We start from the raw sequence: 22,142 nt of genomic DNA, 5'->3' as shown, positions 1-22,142 counted from the left end.
TTCTTCGACAACATGCAACTTCGGAAAGATCACGTAGAGAACAGCATCCCGGTGCTTCGTCAACTCATCAAGGACTACCCACTTGGTGTCCTGACCACAGCCATCCCGTCTGCCGATCACCCATTAATCCAGTCCAGCCACATCCCCTGGGTATTGGACGTCCAAGATGACTCCAGTGAAACCGAGCTCGGCGTCCTGAGAGGCCACGTCGCGCGCGCGAATCCCCAGTGCAAGGCGATGCTCGATTCGCTATCAGCAGAAAACCGAACCGGGACCGGAAACGTTCTCGATCAGGAAGTGCTGGTCCTCTTCACCGCGCCCGCCCACTCCTACGTCACGCCAAAGTTCTACGTTGAGACTAAGCCAACAACGTCCAAGGTCGTGCCGACCTGGAATTACGCCGCGGTCCAGGCGTACGGCCGCGCCAAGATCTTTTATGAGTCCAAGACTGAGGAGACGTCGGAGTTCCTGAACAAGCAGCTTCACGATCTCTCACAGCTTGGAGAGCAGTCGATGATGGGATACACTGGTCAAGGCGGCCGTCCCGAGCCATGGACAGTCTCGGAAGCCCCGCAACGATACGTCGATCTGTCCAAAATGGCCATCATCGGCATCGAGATCACCATCGACAGGCTGCAGGGCAAATTCAAGATGAGCCAGGAGATGAGCGAGGGTGATCGCCAAGGGGTTATCGCTGGATTCAAAGCGTTGGACTCCCACTTGGGCAACACCATTTCTGAGATGGTAAAGGAGCGCGGCGAGTTGAAGCAGAAGTCTAAACAATAAAAACCACGCAAGATTATGGAACAAGACAGGACCTTTGTTGCATTCTTTCCACTAGGCGATCACAGAGTGCATTTTTTATCCAGGATTACCTAACCACGCTGGTGATATTAGATACTGCCTCGCTAAGACGTTTGGTAACTTGATAGTTGCGGAAGTTCCAAGCTGAAGAGCATCGAGCCGCGAACTTGAGAGCACATGGACTTCCCGCATATGGAGCAGGCCCGGCGTAACTCAGATTTGAAACCTATGAACTAGTGCCTATTTTGGGCATCTTCCTCGCGTATTTGGCGTAAGCCTGGGGTCCAATGATGGGTCGCAAGGGCTTATGGGCCTGGAGCCGAGGTCTGGTCTTTAAACAAGCAATGCAAGGGAATGAATTACATGACGGACCATGTGGAGGCGAATTGGTTGGCTTGAACAATATTATCACGTATAAGACGGGTATGAAACCAGTACGAGTCATATATAGGCACATATAAAGGGCTCCTTCAAGGGCCCCTTTTCTTCCCTTTCCATAGATCGATTAGACCACAGTTAAGATCCCGATTTCCATAAGCTACTCTGTATACTAATTCGTGACAAATATCGACACCGGACCGGCACGCAGCGAAGACCCTCGAGGCATGCCAAGCTCGAAGCAGGTGAGTCACGACATGGGAAGGGCCAGTCTGAAGTTGCACGTAACTCAGACTCAACATAGCATTCATTGTTTTTCTCCTACACCGATGATGTGTTTCTGTTGGTGTGGAGGCAATACTACTGTATTGGATCTGATGATGATGATGATAGGAAAAGCTGAGCGCTGGCTGGGCTGGATATCTGGGCAAGGTGTAGGTGGGGCAGCTCCGAGATGTGAAGGAGCTGCCTCACGTGACCCACCTGCACCTGCCACAGTTGGTATCACAGGCGTGATACATTTCCTCATGAGGGTGTATCTTCGGCAACAATCACGTCGATGTCCGTGATAATTGCTGTTGTTGTTCTTGTTCTTCCTATTTACATTGTGGGCAGGGGTCGGTCGAAGTAGGTGGTGACGGCCTGGGTGGTTGCCCCACCTTAACCGGCCGTGGTGACTAAGCCGGTTGTCCCACTTCGCCCAGGGCAGGCGCCAGCCAGCCCACGATACCTGCCCATTGCTCCTTATCAGCCTTGCCGTTCCGACAGTATGTTTACCGTACGGATTCCGTATTCTGAATATACGGGGTCCGTACCTCAAAGGTGATGATGATGATGATGATGTATTTAACGTCTGGTAACAAAAGGACGTGCCGGGCGCTATGCCGACATGGTCTATGCTAATCTAAACTATGTTACAGGCTACCGTCTTCACCTAACGTTCCTGTTCAATGACTCGGGCAAATTTCGGAAAAGAAATTGGTCTCCTCTATCCATTCGCATAGAAGAGAGGCTCCCTTAGTAGAACCTAATAAGAAATTAATGCTTGCTTTAGCCATACGTTGGCGGAGGTAGCGCGGTGTAGCCTTGCGTCCACGCTTGTAGAAGTAGAAATGGACTGGTGTCTTGGGTTTCCCACAGCTGTAGTTGAGCAACGCATCTTGATGAGCGAATCTCTCGTAGTATGCTGCAAAGTCTCCATGATGGGATCTTGCTGCGTATAGCCTTCCTAATAAGTGCCGAGGGAGGCGGAGTTCGGGCGGCTTGGGGTGAAGAATTATCTCGAGGTCGGCATATTGCCGAGGGCATTGGGACAGCCATTTTCTTGCAAAGGCTTGGAAGGCAGCTGCTTTAGCTTGCCTTTCTAGGTGCGCTAATGAGGGCTGTGGTTGTGATTTTGGGATTAGTTTGCAGGCTTCCTTGGCTAGAGCATCCGCTTCTTCATTTCCTGGTACTCCCGTGTGCCCAGGGCACCACCAAACATAAACCCTGCCGGGGGTTGTCCAGCTCTCTCTTTGTCTCCGAGTCCAGGAGGAAGAGAGCCTATTGAAGGCCCTAAATCTAGCCTGGCTGCTTCCTGTGCTCTGGGAGTATAGTTTAGCCGCGACTGCGAGGTTGTCGAGGCAGATGTGGACGTTATCTGCCATACGAGCCGTAGGAGCCCGGGTGGCTTCCATCAGGCCGTGATACCCAGCATGTGCCTCCGCGTTATACACCTCAGTTTGGGACCCGAGTGGTTCGGATCCGCGGAAGATCTGCCGTGTAGCTTGGTACCCTACCCAGCCTGCTCCGGCGGAGGTGCTGCTGCCGTCCGACATCTGGGACCCGTCAGTGTAGACAATAATGTCCCGCTTGGAGAAAGTTGCCATCCTGCCTGCAAAGGAGAGGGCCTGTTCTTCTTTGGTTTTATTAGGTTCGTAGCCGACCCTGGCGAGGGCTGTCTGCCAGTCCGCTAGTTGCTCCCAAGGGGGGAGTTCTAACGGATCGATGTATTCGGTATTTTTACTTACGAGGCTTGCCATTCGTCGTAGCCGTGAGTCTGGTCCTGATTTGTCCCTGAGTCTCGTTCGGAGAGGGTGTCGCTCGTCCAGACGATGAATTCTGGTGGACGCTGTGTGGAGCTTCGCGTCCAGTATCACCTCTGCTGGGGGTAGAGCCGCCTCGCGCTGTAGGATCGGTACAGGCGTAGTTCTGTATACGGGGACCATCGCTCTAATGGCTTTGGTTTGCGTCGCGTCTAGTTGGTGTAGCAGACTACCAACCCTGTTTAAGATAGTACGTCTATTCTTTATCCGGCTCTTGCCGGGCCACCATGCTTCAGATGCATAGTACTGAGTAGGTAATATACAAGAGGTGATCGCTCGACGAAGTAAGTACGTAGGCGCGCCCCAGACAGTGTTCCTTAGTCCCCGTAGTCCATTGACTACTTAGCATGCTTTTGCGGAGAGGTTTCTTACGTGACTCTTGAATGTGAGTTTACTGTCGAAGTGAACGCCGAGCCAGCGTAGAGAAGAGCCTTCTTTAATGGCCTGAACTATATGATGCCTCCCATCCGGTAAACCTATTGTGATTGATAGGTTTCCGTCTTTTCGTCTCTTGGTGAAGTGGATTAGTTCGGACTTATCGAGGTCAAAAGTGATTCCTTCAGTCGCGCCCTATCCTAAGGTTTCTTTCTATTCCTTGGTTAGGATGTCATAGTTGTTCTCTAGTGATATTGAGCTTGCCAAGATAGCGACGTCATCGGCGTAGCCGAAACGAGATCGCTTCCTTCCTAAGCGAGCTATACCTAGCTTAAAAAGAGGTTCAATATAGAGCATGAACAGAATGGGAGACACGGGTGAGCCTTGTGGTAGTCCGCATTCGAGGCCGAAGACGTCTCCTACCTCCCCATCAAGCCTTATTCTTGCTCTCCTTCCGGTAACAAAGCTTGAGACCCAGCGTGCGAGGTTCTCCGGCCATCCTTGTTCGCAGAGGCGTCGGACTAGTCGTCCTGGGAGCACGGCGTCGAAAGCCCCTTTTATGTCGAGCGTAAGCATAGAGGTAACCAGGCCTCTTTGCCAGGCGCACTCGATGTCGTGGATGGCCGCTGCGATGAGGTTGCTGCAAGAGCGAAGAGGGAGTGCTCCAAACTGTTGATCGTGCAGAACACGATGTTTAACTACGATCCAGGCAAGTCGTCTGGCGATGAGTCTCTCCAAGCCTTTTCCGAGGACGGCCAAGAGCGCAATTGGCCTATAGGAGCGCGGGAGTGTCTTGTCTCTTTTTCCCGGTTTTGCTAGGATCACGAGAGTTGCTTCTTTAAAACAAGTAGGATGCTAACCCTCGCGTATACACCCGCTATAAAGTGAGAGGACAATATCCTCGATAACTGGCCATGCTATTTTCAAAGCAGTCGTAGTGATTCCGTCGGTCCCAGGAGTCGTGTTTCCCGCGGTGAGAACCGAAGACCGTACCTCGTCCTTCGTAACCTGCGGGAAAGGAAGCGTAGCTTGCCTTTGTAAGACTGGGCTTTCTGTTGGTATGTCCTCGGAGATTGCAGCGTTTCTAAGGAGGACGCGGGTAAATAAGTCGCGCTTCTCTTTTGGTTGTGAGACAAGCGTGTCTTGGTTGTCTACATCTCGGAGTGGCGGGGTCTGAAAGGATCCTGTGGCTTTGTGCCAACCGACCATTTCAAATATGTCTTTGCTTGAGGAGGCTGAGGAGATCTTATCTTTCCAAAAGGCATCCTTGGAGCGTTTAAACTCGTAGAGGAAGTCCTGTTTTAGAGCTTCGACCTCCTCTTCTTCCCATTGGCAGTTCACTCCGGCTGCGCGGAGTCTTGCTAACATCGCTCGCTTACTCGCTTAGGCTCGGTGTTTACGTGTGTAGCTTTCGCTCTAGTATGGTCTCCCTGTACCTTTCCCGAGCGTGCGCTTTGTGGAAGCCGTGAGTGCTTTAATAAGACAGTCCGTAAGCTGTTGTGCTAGGAGATCTAAAGACTGTGGGTCTTGGATGTTGCTTGCAGTGCGGCGCATGGGTTGTAAGTTGCGTTTAATGATGCCGAGGAAAAGCTCCTCGTCCATCGTGTCGAGCCGAAACCTTCCCGGGGTCTGGCTGGGTGAATCGATCAGGGCCAAGGGGACCCGGGCCGTACCTCAAAGGGACGGATTCCGTATTCTTAGCATACGGCTTTCCTTATCTTATCATCACGTGACTTGCTCCATAGTTCTTCCGTTCCGTAGGGTGACGCATGTGTTCCCATAGTTCGTGCACTTATGGTGTGCCCTAGTCGCCGTGGTCCTGCGGGGCAGGCCCTGGACTTGGTCGTGCATGTTGGGTCGTAACACAAGGCAACCAACTGTGGCACAAAGCAAAAGCTTCGATAATGATGACTCCGCATGTGACATTTCCTATCAGCACACTTGGTGCTACGGTCACGTGATAAGCGTGGCCTCTGTACTTAAGACGGTCTGACCGTGACCCTCCACATAAGGGGGTCATTGAACAGGAACGTTAGGTGAAGACGGTAGCCTGTAATATAGTTTAGATTAGTATAGACCATGTCGGCATTGCGCCCGGCACGTCCTTTTGTTATCAGACGTTAAATACATCATCATCATCATCATCAACATAAGGGGGTCAACCTTGAAGATACACATCACCCATGACCTACCATTGACGTTCACTTGCTCTTTCGCTTTGCTCTTCCGCGCGTGCTTCAATCGCTTTGCTCATTTCGCACTCTCCTGCCCGTACCTACACGGTCAGGCCACAGTCTTACCCCCTCTGTCAGAGAGACTGTGTCACCGCATCATTTTCCCTTGTTCTGCATTATATAGCTACGCGCCCACAGTGACAAGTTGCGGCGGGCGTAACAAAACTATATCTAGTTATAGTTTATCTCACTAGAATAAAGTTCAATAATCGGTGGTAGGGTGACTGTAAAATTCGATTTCTGCTTTGACGCATGAAAAAAGTGTTTTGGCGGAGTGCCTCTTGCAGTCTGCCGTAGCTTTTCCCCATTGATCGGCAAAGATGAACCGTAAAACTTAGTAGCCGAGAGCTTGCAGATTGTATGATGCTCCTAGGCCGCTTCTTCTATCTCGCTAGACGGGCTATTGGTTCCCGTTGGAGCTCAACCCGTTGAGCAAATTGGAAGAGTCCCTTGATTCCCGACGCCTTTCCCTTCTCCTCCCGCTCTTTGCACGTCGGGTTTTGATAGCAAAATAGGATCGGCACCGTAGCCAAAAAATACTCGTGGAACAACTCACCCACATGCTTTATCGGTGCGAATCAAGCTTCACCTCGTGCAACTCGCTCACTTTGGTACGCCGCTTCTCGGTCTCGCGTGCGGGGTAACGGTTGGGGTTGAGAAACTCTGCACGCCAGGCGGCTGGACGGAAAAGGGTTGACGACATGGACTATATTTGAGATGAAACTAAAGCTTGTCACTACCGATATCGACGACATATCATCTACCTTACCGCCAACGAAGAAGTAATTGACGTCTTATCCACAACGCTTGGAGAGACGATAATCGCTCCGAAATAGCTGTGATCTGGATCCTCCAACCTCCCTCTGGCTCCAGAAACCCGACGAGCCTTTGATACATATCACAATGGCGGAGGAAGTGAGAGCACGGGACGTCAAAGGCCTTAGAAAAAATGGCTCAGTCAACGATGAAGAAACCGGTGGATCGCACTCAGAGGCGCCCCTCGAGGTCCACGGAGACGAAGACATCGTAGCGCGGATGAACAACCTCGATCCTCCCGTGACACCAGAGGAAGAGAGACGTGTACGGAGAAAGATCGATATGCGATTGCCCCCTTTCCTACTCATCCTCTACATGTTCACCTGGCTGGACCGCGGGGCGCTGGGGAACGCGGCGCTGATGGGGATCAAGGAAGACCTCGGTTTCACAAGCAGAGACTTTTCCCTCGCCGTGAGCATGTTCTTTGTCGGGACGGCGATTTCTGACCTGTTTACGAATATTGGTATGAGGTATATCCGGCCTTCGGTGTACCTTGCTACGGCGATGGTAAGCCTGATGCGCAAAAGGAATTATACATGAACGAAAGCTCACGGGATTCACATATCATCTGGGGTATCTTTGCGACGCTGCAAGCTGTTGCCGGCGGTCCCAGCGGCATGTTCGCCATCCGATTCTTCCTCGGCATCTTTGAGGCGGCCTTCATCTCCGGGGCGCCGTACCTAACGACTGTACTCTATCCCAGAGCCGTAAGTTCCCCCCTCTATATCCTCTTGGCCCTCCCAGCTCCTGACGTAACATCACCAAGGAATGGGGCCGTCGCATCAGCGTCTACCTCTCAGCAACCCCCCTCGCAGGCGCCTTCGGCGGCTGGGTAGCCTACGGTGTCTCCAACATCTCTAACGCTCCCATCAAACACTGGCAAGCCCTCTTCATCATCGAAGGCCTCGTCACAATCGTCTTCGGCGTAGTCTGCATTTGGGTCCTTCCCGACCGCCCGCACAACACCCGCTGGCTCACGCCGCGCGAGCGCGACATCGCCACCTGGCGCATGATGCGCGACGGGAACCGCACGCACGGAAAAGTCCATTGGCGCACGACAGCGGCGCAGCTCACGGGGGACTGGCGGCTGTGGGTGAATATCACGATTTACATGGGCCAGGTGCTGCAGACGTACACGATTGCGACGTTTACGCCGATTATTGTCGCGACGTTTGGGTATGACAACGTCAAGGCGCAGTTGATGACGGCGCCACCGTATTGTGTTGCGTTTGTCATGGTGTTTGTTGTCGGGTGGGCGAGTGATCGGGTTAAGTCGTGTTCGGGGCTGTTGGTGGGGTGTTCTGTTGTTGCTGCTGTTGGCGATTTGCTGCTTGCTATGTTGCCGCACACGGCTGCGAGTGCGAGGTATGGCGCGACGTTTTTGATTCTGTCTGGGATCTTGTCTGGTGTCACGTTGAGTGTGGGCAATATTACGAGTAACTGCTGTGGAGATATCAAGAAAGGGATCGCGACGGGGTTGTTTCAGTCTTTTGGGAGTACGATGGGCATCGCGACGGGTTATCTCTTCCCTTCGACAGATGGACCGAGTTATAAGAAGGGGTTCTGGACGTTGTTTGCGGCGACATGTTGGACTGGCGTTGGTGCTGCTTTCGTGACGGTGATGAATATCAGAGAGAATAGGAGGCGCGATCGCGAGTTTGGGAAACCGCCTCGGGATGTGGTGATTGATTACGATGAGGATGGACACATGGAGAATCATCCTTACTGGAGATTCTACCATTAGACCTTTGATAATGTCTGGAGACGAAAAACGCTGGGTTGGAAGATATACAGCGACTGTTTCAGAGCGCTCAACAATAGAGGGAACAGGATTGACTCAGATAGCTGTCTTTGTAGGAGTCTCGTGTCAAAGACTTGTGTTCTACTACTATCGGCAGCTGTCTACTCTTCCCGCCTCAGACCTATCGAACTCAAACGAGACATACCTGAGAATGCCGAGAACACGCATCTAACAGCCTCATTCTGATTTGGCTTGAAGTAGGTTAGAAGTTTGTAGCGGTTGTCGCTAAGTACTATTCTTAATGCACTGTGAACTTAAGTATGTCTTTTGTTGTTATCTGAGTTAAGTCGTGATCTCCCCGAGGGACAATTCCCGGACTTCCAGATTCATGAACCATCCTGTCTTGTTTTGAGGACTGGAGTCTTTCAAGATGATGCGTTGAGAAAGTATCCATGGAGATGGGGAATGAAGTAATCAGTCAGAGCATAAGACATTTGAAGAGCGTTTAATTTGATGTGAGACACATGGTGTAGACGTTACATGGTAGATGGAGTTTAGCAGGTGTGTTGAGCTGGGCGCGGTGATTTGAATTGCATGTCACAGCCAATGTGGTGCGGAGTATCCAGCTTTTTGGTTGTCAGTAGTTCGTTCTAGACTTCTTAGATTGTCGCGTTGAAGTACACGACACGAGAAAGTCCCCCGCTGTTACGAAGGGCCTTGCAAGCTCTCTGCTTTCCTTGCTTGAAAACACCAAACCACAACTGCGTTTCAGTCTTCACCAAAGAATTGGAGGCATGGAAATCTGCCATTCATTTCGCAGACCACGCTAAATGCGTGTGCAGCTTGGTGCGGTAATTTCCGGGATAGACTGTGTTATTCGTTCAACGTCGTAACGGAAAGTGGAACCCGAAATCTAAATTCACTAGCAACATCGGCATCCATATGGATATGAGGAAACGATGACCGGGCTTGATCCCTGCTAGAGTGTCACGAAATAGGAATAGCATCAGCACTCTGTAATCAGCCCATCACGTGTGTTATCACGTGATTCTCTCATTTGTTCCTATCCCATCGGGTGCGGAATAGCTCCATTTTTGCCAAGCCCCAAAATATCCACTATTTACCCATTATTACCCCGCATTTAAAGGGGTACTTGACGATACGTCACTTCTCCCTATGCTGTGTTACCTCTTATCACCACTATTACTACGATTTTGATTAATATTGCGATGTCTTCTAGTAATTCTAATACCTCTATTACTTCTATACGTAGCTATAGTAGTTGAGGTCCTCTGGAAGACCTTATTATTATCATAATATTATCACGGGCTGGAGCCCGGTTGAGATCTCCGGCCTTGCCGGAGCCGCACGCACACCCCTCTGCTGGGAAGCTGTCCGACCGCGACCTGTAATAACCGATTATTACATTGGATTATTATATCCGGTTATGCTATAGGCCGGAGCCGGTCGAGATGTCTGGCTTTGCCAGAGCCACTATTCTGCCGTAGTATACCGCCGAGCCCGGGTATATTATACTATAGCTATATATGAACCCCTATAATTCCTCCTTTTCCTCTTTAGCTTAGAATAGTTAATTAACGGTATCTCTATATTAAATAAGCCTAGGGGCTAGCCCCTTATATATTTAAAATTTAATAGTAAATAAAAAGAGATTATACGAAAACTTACGACGAGAGTAGTATAATAGATCCGCCTAAAGGTAGTATAAATAATATATTAAATATAAAGATCGACCGCCGGGTTGATAAAGTGGTTAACGTAAACGTCCGTCCTCTTTAGGACTAGATGGCCCAGTAAACGGCCTAGATGACGCAGCTCTTGATAGCTCTGAATAAGCTTATATTACTAGATAAAATAACCCCTACGCCACTTATAAGTAGCATACCGACCCCGTCCCCCGCTATTATAACTATATAGGTAACGAGTAACGGGATGTTACGACCCAACATGCACGACCAAGTCCAGGGCCTGCCCCGCAGGACCACGGCGGCTACGGCACACCATAAGTGCACGAACTATGGGAACACATGCGTCACCCTACGGAACGGAAGAACTATGGAGCAAGTCACGTGATGATAAGATAAGGAAAGCCGTATGCTAAGAATACGGAATCCGTCCCTTTGAGGTACGGACCCCGTATGTTCAGAATACGGAATCCGTACGGTAAATATACGGATAAAGGATATGTTCAGAATCAAGACTTGTATATAGGATGGACTCGAGCCGGGCTCTAGGACAGACTTTCTATAGCTTCTTCAGCAATTAACTTCGTATCAGGATTAACATCCGCTTTCAGCTATCACCTTGACAAGACTACGATTGATCACCGAAGCCTTACTTTACCTTACTATTGACAGACATAGCTTCTAGGAAGCTATCCAGACTTACGACACTGTTACTGAGTATCGCAGCCTCAACTTCTGCAAACATACCCCTACGACTAGCTGGCCGTAACAGTATTCATCTTAATAGTTTTATATTAGATTGTATTACGCCCGTCTCTAGCTTCCACTCTCTATATAAAAACCCTTGCTTCTACTCAAAGTTCTTCGCTAGCAAGCTGTCAGCCAGCATCCCAATAGCACGGCATTCTGTGTCTGAGTTTTACCTGGATGTTTCTTCCCGAGCGCTTGTATCTCTCACTGAGCCTACTTGTTACGACCCAACATGAAGACCAGGGCGTGCCCCGCTGACGCCTAGCGGCTACGGCGCATCATATATGCAGGACGGGACGGAACATTGGGGAAACCCCAGGAACGGAAGAACTATGGTACAAGTCACGTGATGATAAGAGATATGATAAGGGATAAGGATATGTTGGATATGCGACATATCCAACCGAGTCAAGGATATGTTGGATATTCGACATATCCAACCGAGTCAAGGATATGTTGGATATTCGGCATATCCAACATATCCAGACAAAGTGGACTGTACAGCACTGTTCAGTTAGGATCGGACTTGTATATAAGGATGGACTCGAGCTGGGCTCTAGGACAGACTTTCCATAGCTTCTTCAGCAATTAACTTCGTATCAGGATTAACATCCGCTTTCAGCTACTACCTTGACAAGACTACGATTGATCACCGAAGCCTTACCTACCCTTACGATTGACAGACATAGCTTCCCTGAAGCTATCCCCGACTACGATTACTGTTACCAGTTCCGCAGCCTCAACTTCTGCAAACTACCCCTACGACTAGCTGGCCGTAACACTACTTTAGATACATCTCCATATGATCGACTTTATTCATACTTTGTTTACTTCGCTTTCCATAACTATCTCTTTATTATAATGTGAATATTCGTAAGTAAATATGTAGCGGATGAATACTAGATCCTACTAAAGCCCTATTTGGATGATCGTGTCCGTTGAGGGACGGCCTCGTCACTGCTACTAATCAACATCTCCCACTCGCACCTCCTCCTTCGAATGCTCGCTTGTAATACCCGTCCACTAGCTCGCACTCCTGTAGATCTCCCTATACCGAGTTTACTAGACTAACTTCTAGTATGTAGCTATGATAAGGCCGCATATTAGTTACTCTCTTACTACCCTACCTCTTATGTAAGCCTTGCGATAGTCGCCTTATTACGACTTCTTAGTAAACGGCCTCGCCGAGTTATCTTTAAGGCTGCCGGTGGCGTTTTCCTGCGCTGAGCCCCTAGACTATTATCCTCTCGTATAGCTAATCGAGCAGGGATAGGCTGTGCTATGTTCTTCGGCCTACTACGGAGGGAGGTAATAATCTTAGGGTCTAGAATCCGACGGTATAGATCTCTAGAGGATGTTTCCCTTAGTCTCTAATGAGGATAGACGTCCTACTTTGTAAAAGACGTCCTAGCTATAAGCCTTACGTAGATTGTATAGTAGTAAGGAATACCTAGCTCTACCGAGGTAGAATAGTCGTCTATATAATCTCTAAACGAGAGATATCTTATGGGTTAAGGCTGGCAACTTCACTATTATCAACGTATATAGGCCGCCAGGTGAGCCGACAAACCACACGACTACTGCTCTCCTAGGATACTATCCGCCAGAAAGAGCCCTTATAGCAGGGGACTTTAACGCCCGCCACCCTACCTGGGAACCAGGCTCCCCTAGCCGGAATCGGGGGGACGATATTGCAGAGTGGGCTGAAGGCTACGATCTTTCGTTTATTGGGGAGGTTGGGGTCCCTACCCATACTCATAGGCATACCCTCGACCTAACATTCTCAAATATCCCCTTTGCTGAGGCTTATATTAGCCCACACCTGCACCCAGGGGCTGACCACCAAGCTATCACAACAACTATCCCTATAGGCAAGGCCCAGGAACAGAAACGCCAGACTGGCCACCTCTCAGTCCCAGAGTCAGCCCTACCCCGACTTATCGACCTAGTAAGAGCTGGATCCTCAGCCTTACCTACCCTAGGGGAAGTACCTAGTCCAGCAGAGCTGGACACTCTAGCTACCCAACTAGTCAGCCTCTTCTATACAGCTATTCAAGCTGTAGGTAAGAGACGGACAAATCAGGGTAGGGGAGCCCCCTGGTGGACAGAAGAGTGTGCAGAAGCCCACCGAGCTGCTATCGAGGCTAGGCGCCAGCAGGCCCAGGAACCTGGGCTAGTTATACCTCCCCCCATCCTAGAGGAGCAAAAGATCTTCTTAACAACTGTTAGAAGGGCAAAACGCGCTTACTGGACTACTAAGATCGAAGGGGCTAAGACAGACCAAGACCTATATAAGATAGTAGGCTGGCGGAAGTCTAGCTTAGCTGTTAAAGGCCCGCCCCTTATAGTAGAAGGTCAGATATTCGACAACAGCTACGATAAAGCCCAGGCCCTACGAAAGGCCTTACTAGAGAGATTTAACGCTACAGACGACTTACCTGGGGACCCTTTCGCTATCCCAGTAGTTGCACGGCGTCTAATGCCCTGGCAGGATGTGGTCAGCATGGAAGAAGTACGCCAGGCTACTCTAACAAAGACTACAACCCCTGGGATTGACGGGATTACTACAAAGTTACTACAACACACCTGGGAATCAGTAGCTAGGCCTATACAGCAGCTCTTCCAGGCCTGTATTCAGGTAGGCCACTTCCCTCGACCGTTCCGCAAAGCAGAAGTTGTCATGATCCAGAAGCCAGGGAAAACAGACTTCTCGAAGACTGGGTCTTGGCGTCCGATATCCCTTTTATCCTGCTTAGGTAAAGGCCTAGAGCGGCTAATAGCAAAAAGGATGGCCTACCTTACTATCCTAGAAGGGGTTGCTAGCCCACAGCAGGTTGGAGCACTACCAGGCAGGGCTGCAGTCGACCTAACAGCCTGTCTGACCCACGAGATCGAGAGGGCTCTAGACTCAGGGCTCACTGCAACTCTTGTGACAATGGACGTTAAAGGGGCTTTTGACTCTGTCCTAAGAAACCGACTTATTATCAGGCTACGACAGCAGGGTTGGCCTAGTCATCTGATTAGGCTGATCTTCACCTTTACCTCTAGCCGAGCAGCCCGGGTCAGGCTAGAGGATACAACTACAGAGGATTTCCCTCTATCCTGTGGGCTACCACAAGGCTCCCCACTATCCCCTATTCTCTTTTTACTATATATAGCGGATATCCTAGCCGACGATCAAGAGCTACGGTTTGGCTATGCGGATGATATAGGCTTAGTAGCTACTAGCCCGTCGCTAGAAGGAAATGCTATAGCCCTAGGCCAAAAGATCACTCATATCCTTAACTGGGGCACTGATAACAAGGTTGCTTTTGACCCAGCTAAGTGTGAGGCAGTCCACTTCAGCAGGAAATATAAGCAGACAAAAGACCTACCAGATATACAGGCGACGGGCCTAACTATTAAGGCCTCAACTAAGCCTGTACGATGGCTAGAAGTCTGGTTCGACAAGAGACTCACCTTCCGTCACCATGTCGAAACTAAGGTGGCAGCGGCAAAGAAGGTAGCCCAGTTCCTTCGGCACCTAACAAATACCAAAGGGGGACTCCCAGCAGCCGCAGTACGAAAAGCGGTTATTGCCTGTGTCCTTCCAACAGCCTTGTATGGAGTTGAGACCTGGTATGCGGGCCTAACCAAACCAGCCCTAAACAGCGGCACCAATACTAGCAGTAGCACTGCTTTACAGATACCTACAGTTGGTACAGGACAGAAGGGCCTGGCCCGTAGACTTAGCAAAGTTATTACAGCAGCAGCAAGGGCTATCCTGCCTGTCTGGAGAACCACACCGACCAGTAGCCTCATCCGAGACGCTGGCCTTCCCACAGCAGAGGTAGCCCTCGAAGCAGCGCGACTACGCTTCGCTATACGCCTGCAGAAGGTTGACCAACAGCATCCCTTGGTCCCAAGGCTGCTGCAGTCAGGGCGGCAACAGACCAGGCTTCAAAGAACAGCTGGCCTTTTACCTAAGTTTCCAAGGCCAGCGCTCCTACAGCCGCAATACCTCCCAGGGTCCTATGACCCTATAGTTACACAGACGAAGGAAGTAGCAGCTAGGATCTTCCAGGCCTGGCTCAAGACTGTGCCAGGTCAGCATACAGTCGTATACTCAGACGGCTCCAAAGCTCCTGACGGAGCTACAGGGTACGGCTTTGTTATCTACCGCAACAATAAACGTATAGCCCAGGGCTGCGGCCGTCTCGGCTTAGCAGAAGTGTTTGATGGTGAGGCGGAGGGGGCGAGGGCTGGGCTCCGACGGGCCCTTCAGACCTCCCAAGGCCAGCCTATACACATCTGCATCGACAATACCAGCGTTATTCAGGGGATTCGCGGTAAGATCCCAGACTCCTCACAAGCGGCCTTCCTTGAGATCCAGGAGGTAGCTAGGATACACGATATACAAACCCATTGGTCTCCTGGGCACCAAGGTATTAAAGGAAACGAAGAAGCAGACAGCCTAGCTAAGGAGGGAACAACTCTATCAGTCCTTAGGGGCCAACTAGCTACTCTATCAGGTATCAAGTGGCTTGCTAAAGAGCGGCCAAGACGCCAATATAGACGATGGTGGAAACAAGAGGCAACTCCCCGCTATACCCAACTAGGGCTCAAGGCTACCCTTGCTTGCCCTCCTGAACTTGGCCTCCCTAGGGCTACCCTTCATCACCTCCTCGCGGCACGGTCAGGCCACGGGGACTTTGAACAATATCACCAACGCTTTAACCACACAGAAGCACTACTCACCTGCTCCTGTGGATGGGTTAAGGAGGCAGACCATCTAGTCTACTGCCGAAAGACCCTACTGAGGAGGCAACAGTGGCCCACCCTCTACCCCTACAGCCGCCAGGAGCCCGTAGGACCTATAGGGTCCCTCGATCGCTACTTCAAGGGGCTAATCACTGACTCTGAAGGCTTCCAGGCCTTCCTCTGCGTGACAGACTTCTTCCAGAAGATCTGCCCGCGGTACTAGGAGATAGGTCATAACCTATCCTCCAAACGACAGACTACCTCTATTAAGAAACCAGATGGTTGGTTATAACGGAACTAGGGCACCAGTGGGAACTAGGGATGGATAGAACACATAGTAGCTCACGAGCAAGATTTGGAGGACGTCAGGATACGGCGTGTACTATATAGTATATAGCTAGAGCCTGCGACCCTTCACGCCACATACCCTTCGGGAGGTCTGCCGCAAGGGCGGCTGCGCCCTTGCCGCCATGGCGTTAAATAGAACAACAACAACAATATATAATCTCTAATAGGAGGGGGCCGTGGATGATTGCCGGTCGGCAATGCTATCCTTGCTTTCCGGTATTGCTTTATAATCAACCCTAAGTACTTTGAAGAAAGCATACCTCGGAGTTCACCTAGGTACTCCGAACTAGCTCTAGCGGATTGACGGGCAGTTAGCACCTTATTCTCTATACAGGACTGCGTAAACCGTAACTCTTGGTCTCGAATTATATCTGTTGGATTCACAGGTGGAAAAGGAAAATACTCGAGTATCGTGGGTAGCAACGATCACCGACTGTAGTGGTGATATTGCTTGTTCTTGTTGTTCTTCTTTGGAAGTCTAACCAGGTGCCAGCGGCGGCAGGAAGTCTGGGGTATACCACCCTCGTGTGGCTGAGCCACACGGACCACCGTGGCTGGAACGGACCGCGGCAGCAACCTCCTGCTGCCTAATGTAGGCCTATTCCAACACTGGCAACTTTTCTCTCTTGCAAAAGCCGGGAATAGGACAGAATCAAGACCTAATTATACAGTACCGAGAAATAACAATAGTCGGCCGATTATCCACTTGGATTAGCCGAATCTTCCTCTCTATCCCTCCTTCACGTACGTGTAACCCATCCCTCCATTCTAATGACCGCGTGGTTGGTGTCAATAATGCCCTCGAGGGCTCGATTGGGCGACGATTTAGTAAAGCTGTCAGCGGGGTTATCATCGCCGTGGATCCATCTGACTTCGCAGAGCTCCCGTCGCTCGTATGACTGCCGAAGTGCCATGATGTCGATCATCAGGCGTTTCTCCTGGGTGGTGCCCAGTTTAACGAGGCATTCGTATAGCGAGTATGAGTCGGTACAGGCAGTCGTAGGGATGGTTGGGTTGCCAAGTTTTTGTGTAACCATTGCAAGAGTTGATGAGATAGCGTAGGCCATATCTACGCCGGCAACCATGCCGTAGACTTCAGAGGCAAGCACGCTGCGCGTCACTCGCTTCGACTTCGTGGAGGAGAAGTGGACAATATGGCCGTCAATCGTGAAAGTACCGTTATCATCGTCAATAGTCTCGTTAGCAAGGATGACGAGGAAGCCGAGCTGTGAGGTAAGATCGTGGTTATTGGCGAAAGAGCCGTCAACAAAGACAAAGAGCTTCGCGGTTGCCAGGTTCAGCGGGATGAAAGTTAGACCGCGGTCTAGCGAATTCATCTGCCACTGTAACCGTCGGTTGAGGCTCTTGATGGCTTCAGCATCGGGCTCCTTGTGCTGGGCGGCGGCTGACAGATCGTAGCATGCTTCGGGCTGGCAGATTGAGGCGATATATGCCCCACGGGCACGTTGCTGGACATAATCTTGTTGGGCTGTGGGCGAATCTCCGTCGACGAGTTGCAGCTTTTTCCCTTGCCCTTTCTGTCGTAGGACGATCGAAGTGTCTTTTGCTGAGGTTAGTGATACGATGCCACCGTTGAAGATGAGTGGCTCATTGATTGAGAGATACTGCTTTGCCTTAGCGGTGAAAGCAGCCTTTACAAGTTCTTCATCCTCTCTCGCAGAGAAGGGCAGGTCTGTAAGGCCGATAGTGTCGTCTGTTTGCATGCCAATGAGGCCGAAGTGAGGGTTATCAATAGATGACAGCAGAAGACACGGGTCGTATGATGAGGTACTCATCTCGAGACTTTCTCTATGGTGGCGGTTGTACGTTGCCCACCAATGAGTGCCAGCTTCGGCAATGCCATATAGTGGCTTGACGACTTTCATAATCGTATTCGGAGGGTAGTCATCGCGAATCTGGGTAGGTAGTCGTGCGTAAATAGTGCGATTCAACTGTGAAGTTGACTGGACGTATGCTTGCGTGATATCGCGAAGCCAGAGCTGATGGTTGTCACGCAGGAGGGACGGAGCAAGTGCAAGTATCAGTCGCTGGCTTGCTCGTTGTATGGTCGGTGACTGCGTAAGGATAGCTTCTTTCCCGTCATCAGCATATCCTTGGATAACAAGGCGTGACTTCTCGTAGGGCTTATCGGTATTCTTGCCCTTTACCTCGTTAACGATACGTGATTTGAAGATACGGCTATCGTGCTTAGCAAGGTCGAGGGTGACGAATTCGAATACCCCCCGTGCGATAAGGCTATCTATCTCGGTCTTCGTAGATAGTTCGAAGGGCTCACCAGAGGTGGTTATCGTCCCTTTATCGCGTAGTTGCTTTGCGAGGGCCTTATCGGATTCTTCTTTAGCAGAGAGAAAGGTAGAGGAGGAGGGAAGGAGTGACGGGTTATCAGGTACGTCAGTCTCCTGTAAAAGCGCGTCAGCGACGAAGTTCTCGCGCGGTCGGCCGCGGGTACGACGAGGATATGGAGTAGTCTCAGCTGCGACAGGGTTCCTCGGGGGAGTAGCAACGACAATAGTACCCTCTGCGTGGTCGTCGCTTTTGTCGGTATTATGAGGAACATCTTCGTCAGGGTCTGCGTAATAGGGCTTGATAACGGTTGATCGGAAGTTACGCGGTCCGTTGACGTCAACGGTGCACTCCTCACCGTCAGTAGCAAGTAGGCGATAAGGGCCACTCCATCCTTCTTTCTCGCGCCAGACGCGGACTTGCGATCCAATTGTAAGTGACTTCAGCGCGGTTGTATCAGGGCCGTTTCGTGCTGCCAGGGCCTCATTCACTTGCCGCTTGGCAAAGTGCTTGCGTAACTCGTTGCTTGCCTTGCGTACGGCGGCGGCGCGTTTGACGATATCGGGAGATGGGGCGGAATCGTCTGTCATACGTGGGTATGCGCCAAAGACGAGAAGGGTAGGGACGATGCCGTCAGGGCCGGCAGTATCATTGATTGCCTTGACCGCGCTTTGTAGCGATGACTCTCGTGTAGTCAGTGGGCATTCCTTGCGGATAACATCGTAGGCTCGTCGCAGAGCTGCGTGGTATCTTTCAACCTTTCCAATGCTGTGATGTGCCTCGACAGGGATGATCTTGACTTCAATAGACATTGCGCGAGCTTCGCGGCGGAAGTCGGCTGCTGTGAAGTTGCGGCCGGCGTCAGCGACGATCCAGTCAGGTGGTCCCTGGTACACGTCAATCCAGCAAATTCGAAGAGCTTCCCACGTAGTCTTCGCAGAGATGTCTTTGAGAAAGTGGGCCGCGTTGAAGGAAGTCGCGAGGTCAATAACGTGAAGGACGGGTTGATCGCCATCGAGGTACATGACGTCAACGATGACTTCGTAGTTGAAAGAGCAGTCGTCGCGAAGGGAAAATTTGAATCGGCCGGGCGACTTGCTGTGCATTTGGCATTGATGGCAGTACTTCGTCAATTGCTCGATTGCGGCGGTCTCAACGTCATGGCCAGCCTCGTGAAGAACCTTGTGAAGTCGTTGGACAGATGGGTGGCCGAAGCGACGATGAAGTCTGCGTAATTCCACGTCCGTGAGGTGGTTCCAGGCGAGGCTCTGCTCAGGCGGGCCAAGTAGCAGCCACGGATGGCCCCATTTACGAACAACAGGCACAACAACGTTGCCTTGTTGCAGTGTATTGGCGAGATTGTCAAAGCGAATCCGCAGACGGTCCATATCGGCGAGGCAGAGCAGAAATGGGGTATTGACGGGTACGACGTAGAACTCGATATGTCCGAACGGGGTGGGGACCGTGATGGTGCCGCTTGAGGGCAGAAGATCGCCTCCGCCGAAGCGGACATTTGCTTTTCCCGCTTGCGAAGTGTCGATTTCTACTGATGGAAAGGTTCGTCGAAGGGCAAGAGCTTGGGAGTATCCTGCAGTGGAAACTCCGGCTGCTCCCGTATCTGGTAATATCCCTTGGAAGACTTCTGCTGAGTATCGGTCAAGTACGAAGACAGCCGCGTTTTCCTTGGCAGTCTGGTCGCCGAGATCTGCCTTAGTCAATTGATGGAAGACCGATTGGTCAGCTAATTGTGACAAAATAGCCTTGCCGCTGAAGTTGCTCTTGTTGAAAAAGGCGGTGCTGACGAGGAAGGCATCACTGTCATCAGCCTCCTCATCATCGTTGTTGGTGGGCGCAGGGGTCGTCTGGAGGTATTGGCGGATATCTTCCTCTCCATCGTCGTCGTCAAGAGATTCGAAGCCTTCGTACTCGGCAAGGAAGTCACCGTATCCCGTTGACGAGGTATCCTGCACGTATCTATTGCTTTTGTACCGATCGTATGCCTGCCGTCTTTCGTCCAGCGAGTGTTTCGTTGACCAGCAGCCTGGCTTTTTGCAGACATAGCAATGGCGGTCAGACTTGCGGTCTGGCGGGCCGCGGTTATGAGGTCGATTTGTGCCCCGGCCACGGCTGTTGCCGTATCGATCATCTCGGCCTCGGCCGCGATAAGTGCGGTCGACCCAGTATTGCTTGAATGGTTCAGTAACATACTGGTGGTCCTTCTTCATGCGGATAGCGGTGCTGACGGCTGATCGAAGCTGGTTGCAGACGCCTTCCAATGTCCGGGAGGGGTTATACAGGCACAAAGTACACTCTGGGACCCCGGAGCAAGCATTGACAAGCTGGCCTCGCAGGACCTCGTCAGACTGGTACACAGCGGGGAGAGCTCGTTGAATGACTGTGAGCTTCTCGATGAGGGCCTCAAGGACCTGTATCTTCGTCTTGTCGGGGTGCTCTTGAGCGATGCGATTGAAGTTAGTCTCTCGCCACTGGGAGAGGTAATTCTGCTGACTTTCCTCATTCTCGAAGTGGTTCCTGATTTGTCGAACCATCGAGAAAAAGTCACGTGGGCCCCTGCCGCAGATTCGTTGAAGATAAAATGTGGAAGCTTTGCCGCGGAGCATGATAGAGAAGGCGTAGCCCAGTTGGTCCTCCTCGATATCGACTTTCTCGCAGTTATCACGGAAGTTCGTTAACTTAATGTCCAATACATCATACATCTCGCCACCGTACTTGTTTTCGTCAGGTATCAGCTTGGCGAGATCGGAAAGTTGCCTAGAGGTTGGCTTGCTGGTTCGTGTAGCAACGTTGTCGATAGGAGGTTGTGGTGGGAAGCCTGTGGTGACAGGGGGATAGTCCTGTAGAGGGAAGTTGTGGCCTTGTGGGCCGACGTAGAAGTCTTCGTCATGAGGCGGAAGGTGTTGTGGAGGGTGCTCCATCATCGCGGGTCTCGGCGACAGCGGGGGCGCTGGTAAGATATGACGAGATTGCGTAGTGGGAGGTGCTATCGTAGGATATAATGGGCGTGTAATTGGGGTAGGTCGACGAGATACTGAGTGGACCGATTGAGCTGGCGACTGTCGAGGAGTCGGCTTCTGTCGGGTTGGTCGTTCTGGTAGAGGAGGGTTGTCAACTCCCCTGGTTGCCCTGGCTGCCAGCTCCTTGGCAAGAATCTCATTCATACGGTCCTCCTTCTCCTTCTCGTTCTTCCTTTGCTGTCTCTCAATCTCCATCTGCTGTTGATATTGCTTCTCCCTCATAGCCGTTCGTTGTTGCGGGCTGATATATTGTCGTTGGATATCCTCGAGGATACGTGGATCCTCATCTAATAGACGGTTAAAGTAGGGGGAATGATGACGCATCTCTTCGACTTCCTCATCCGTCCATGTATGAAAGGTGTCACGATCCAGAACTTCCACCAGCCTAGGAGCCACCTTGTCCCTGGTCTTAGGGATATGGACACCATTGAAGAGGAGGTGATCGCGGAGCAGGCTGAGTGCCCTTGATCCTGCCGCGTGGAAGAATTCTTCGTCCCATCCATCGAAGTCGCGTTGGAAGGCGGCGAATAATTCGCGACCAAAGATTTGTTCTTGTAACCACGTAGCGATGGAGTAAGCAATGTGTGTACATACCTTCCTATTATCGCGCTCGCTAAAAAGGATCTCATCGTTGCTTCCCCATACCGTTAGGTCGATAAGTCGGCCAAAGCCGTACGGGATGGGCAGATCCTGTGACGTCTGCGATTCCGTCATGGTGTAGCGTAGTTAAGGGAGGAGGATTAGTGAAGTGAGTAGTCGCAGAGATAGCAAGTAGGAGCCTGCGGCCTTGCCACAGCGTGGATATCGCGTAAAAGTGTAGAAGGTAA

The 22,142-nt window shown here is 51.1% G+C and overlaps 2 protein-coding genes across 2 annotated transcripts; both read left to right on the top strand.

Annotated features, from left to right (window-relative positions):
- Nucleotides 1-12: 12 nt before the first annotated feature.
- On the top strand, nt 13-786 carry BDP81DRAFT_305916 (transcriptional regulator PAI 2-type; the record flags this gene model as incomplete). The annotated part of the gene is made up of 1 exon (XM_060583221.1): nt 13-786. The coding sequence occupies one exon, from the start codon at nt 13-15 to the stop codon at nt 784-786; it is 774 nt and encodes a 257-aa protein (XP_060452269.1).
- A 5,690-nt stretch (nt 787-6,476) lies between these two features.
- BDP81DRAFT_414417 (major facilitator superfamily transporter) lies at nt 6,477-8,904 on the top strand. Its single transcript, XM_060589365.1, has 3 exons — nt 6,477-7,198; nt 7,255-7,398; nt 7,458-8,904. The coding sequence occupies exons 1-3, from the start codon at nt 6,779-6,781 to the stop codon at nt 8,433-8,435; spliced, it is 1,542 nt and encodes a 513-aa protein (XP_060452268.1). The 5' UTR covers nt 6,477-6,778; the 3' UTR covers nt 8,436-8,904.
- The last annotated feature ends 13,238 nt before the right edge of the window (nt 8,905-22,142 follow it).

Source organism: Colletotrichum phormii (genome assembly GCF_030913505.1).
Source record: "Colletotrichum phormii strain CBS 102054 chromosome Unknown BDP81scaffold_1, whole genome shotgun sequence".
NCBI lineage: Eukaryota > Fungi > Ascomycota > Sordariomycetes > Glomerellales > Glomerellaceae > Colletotrichum > Colletotrichum phormii.
The sequence above is the reverse complement of the archived record's forward strand: the minus strand, read 5'-3'. Positions and strand labels throughout refer to the sequence as shown.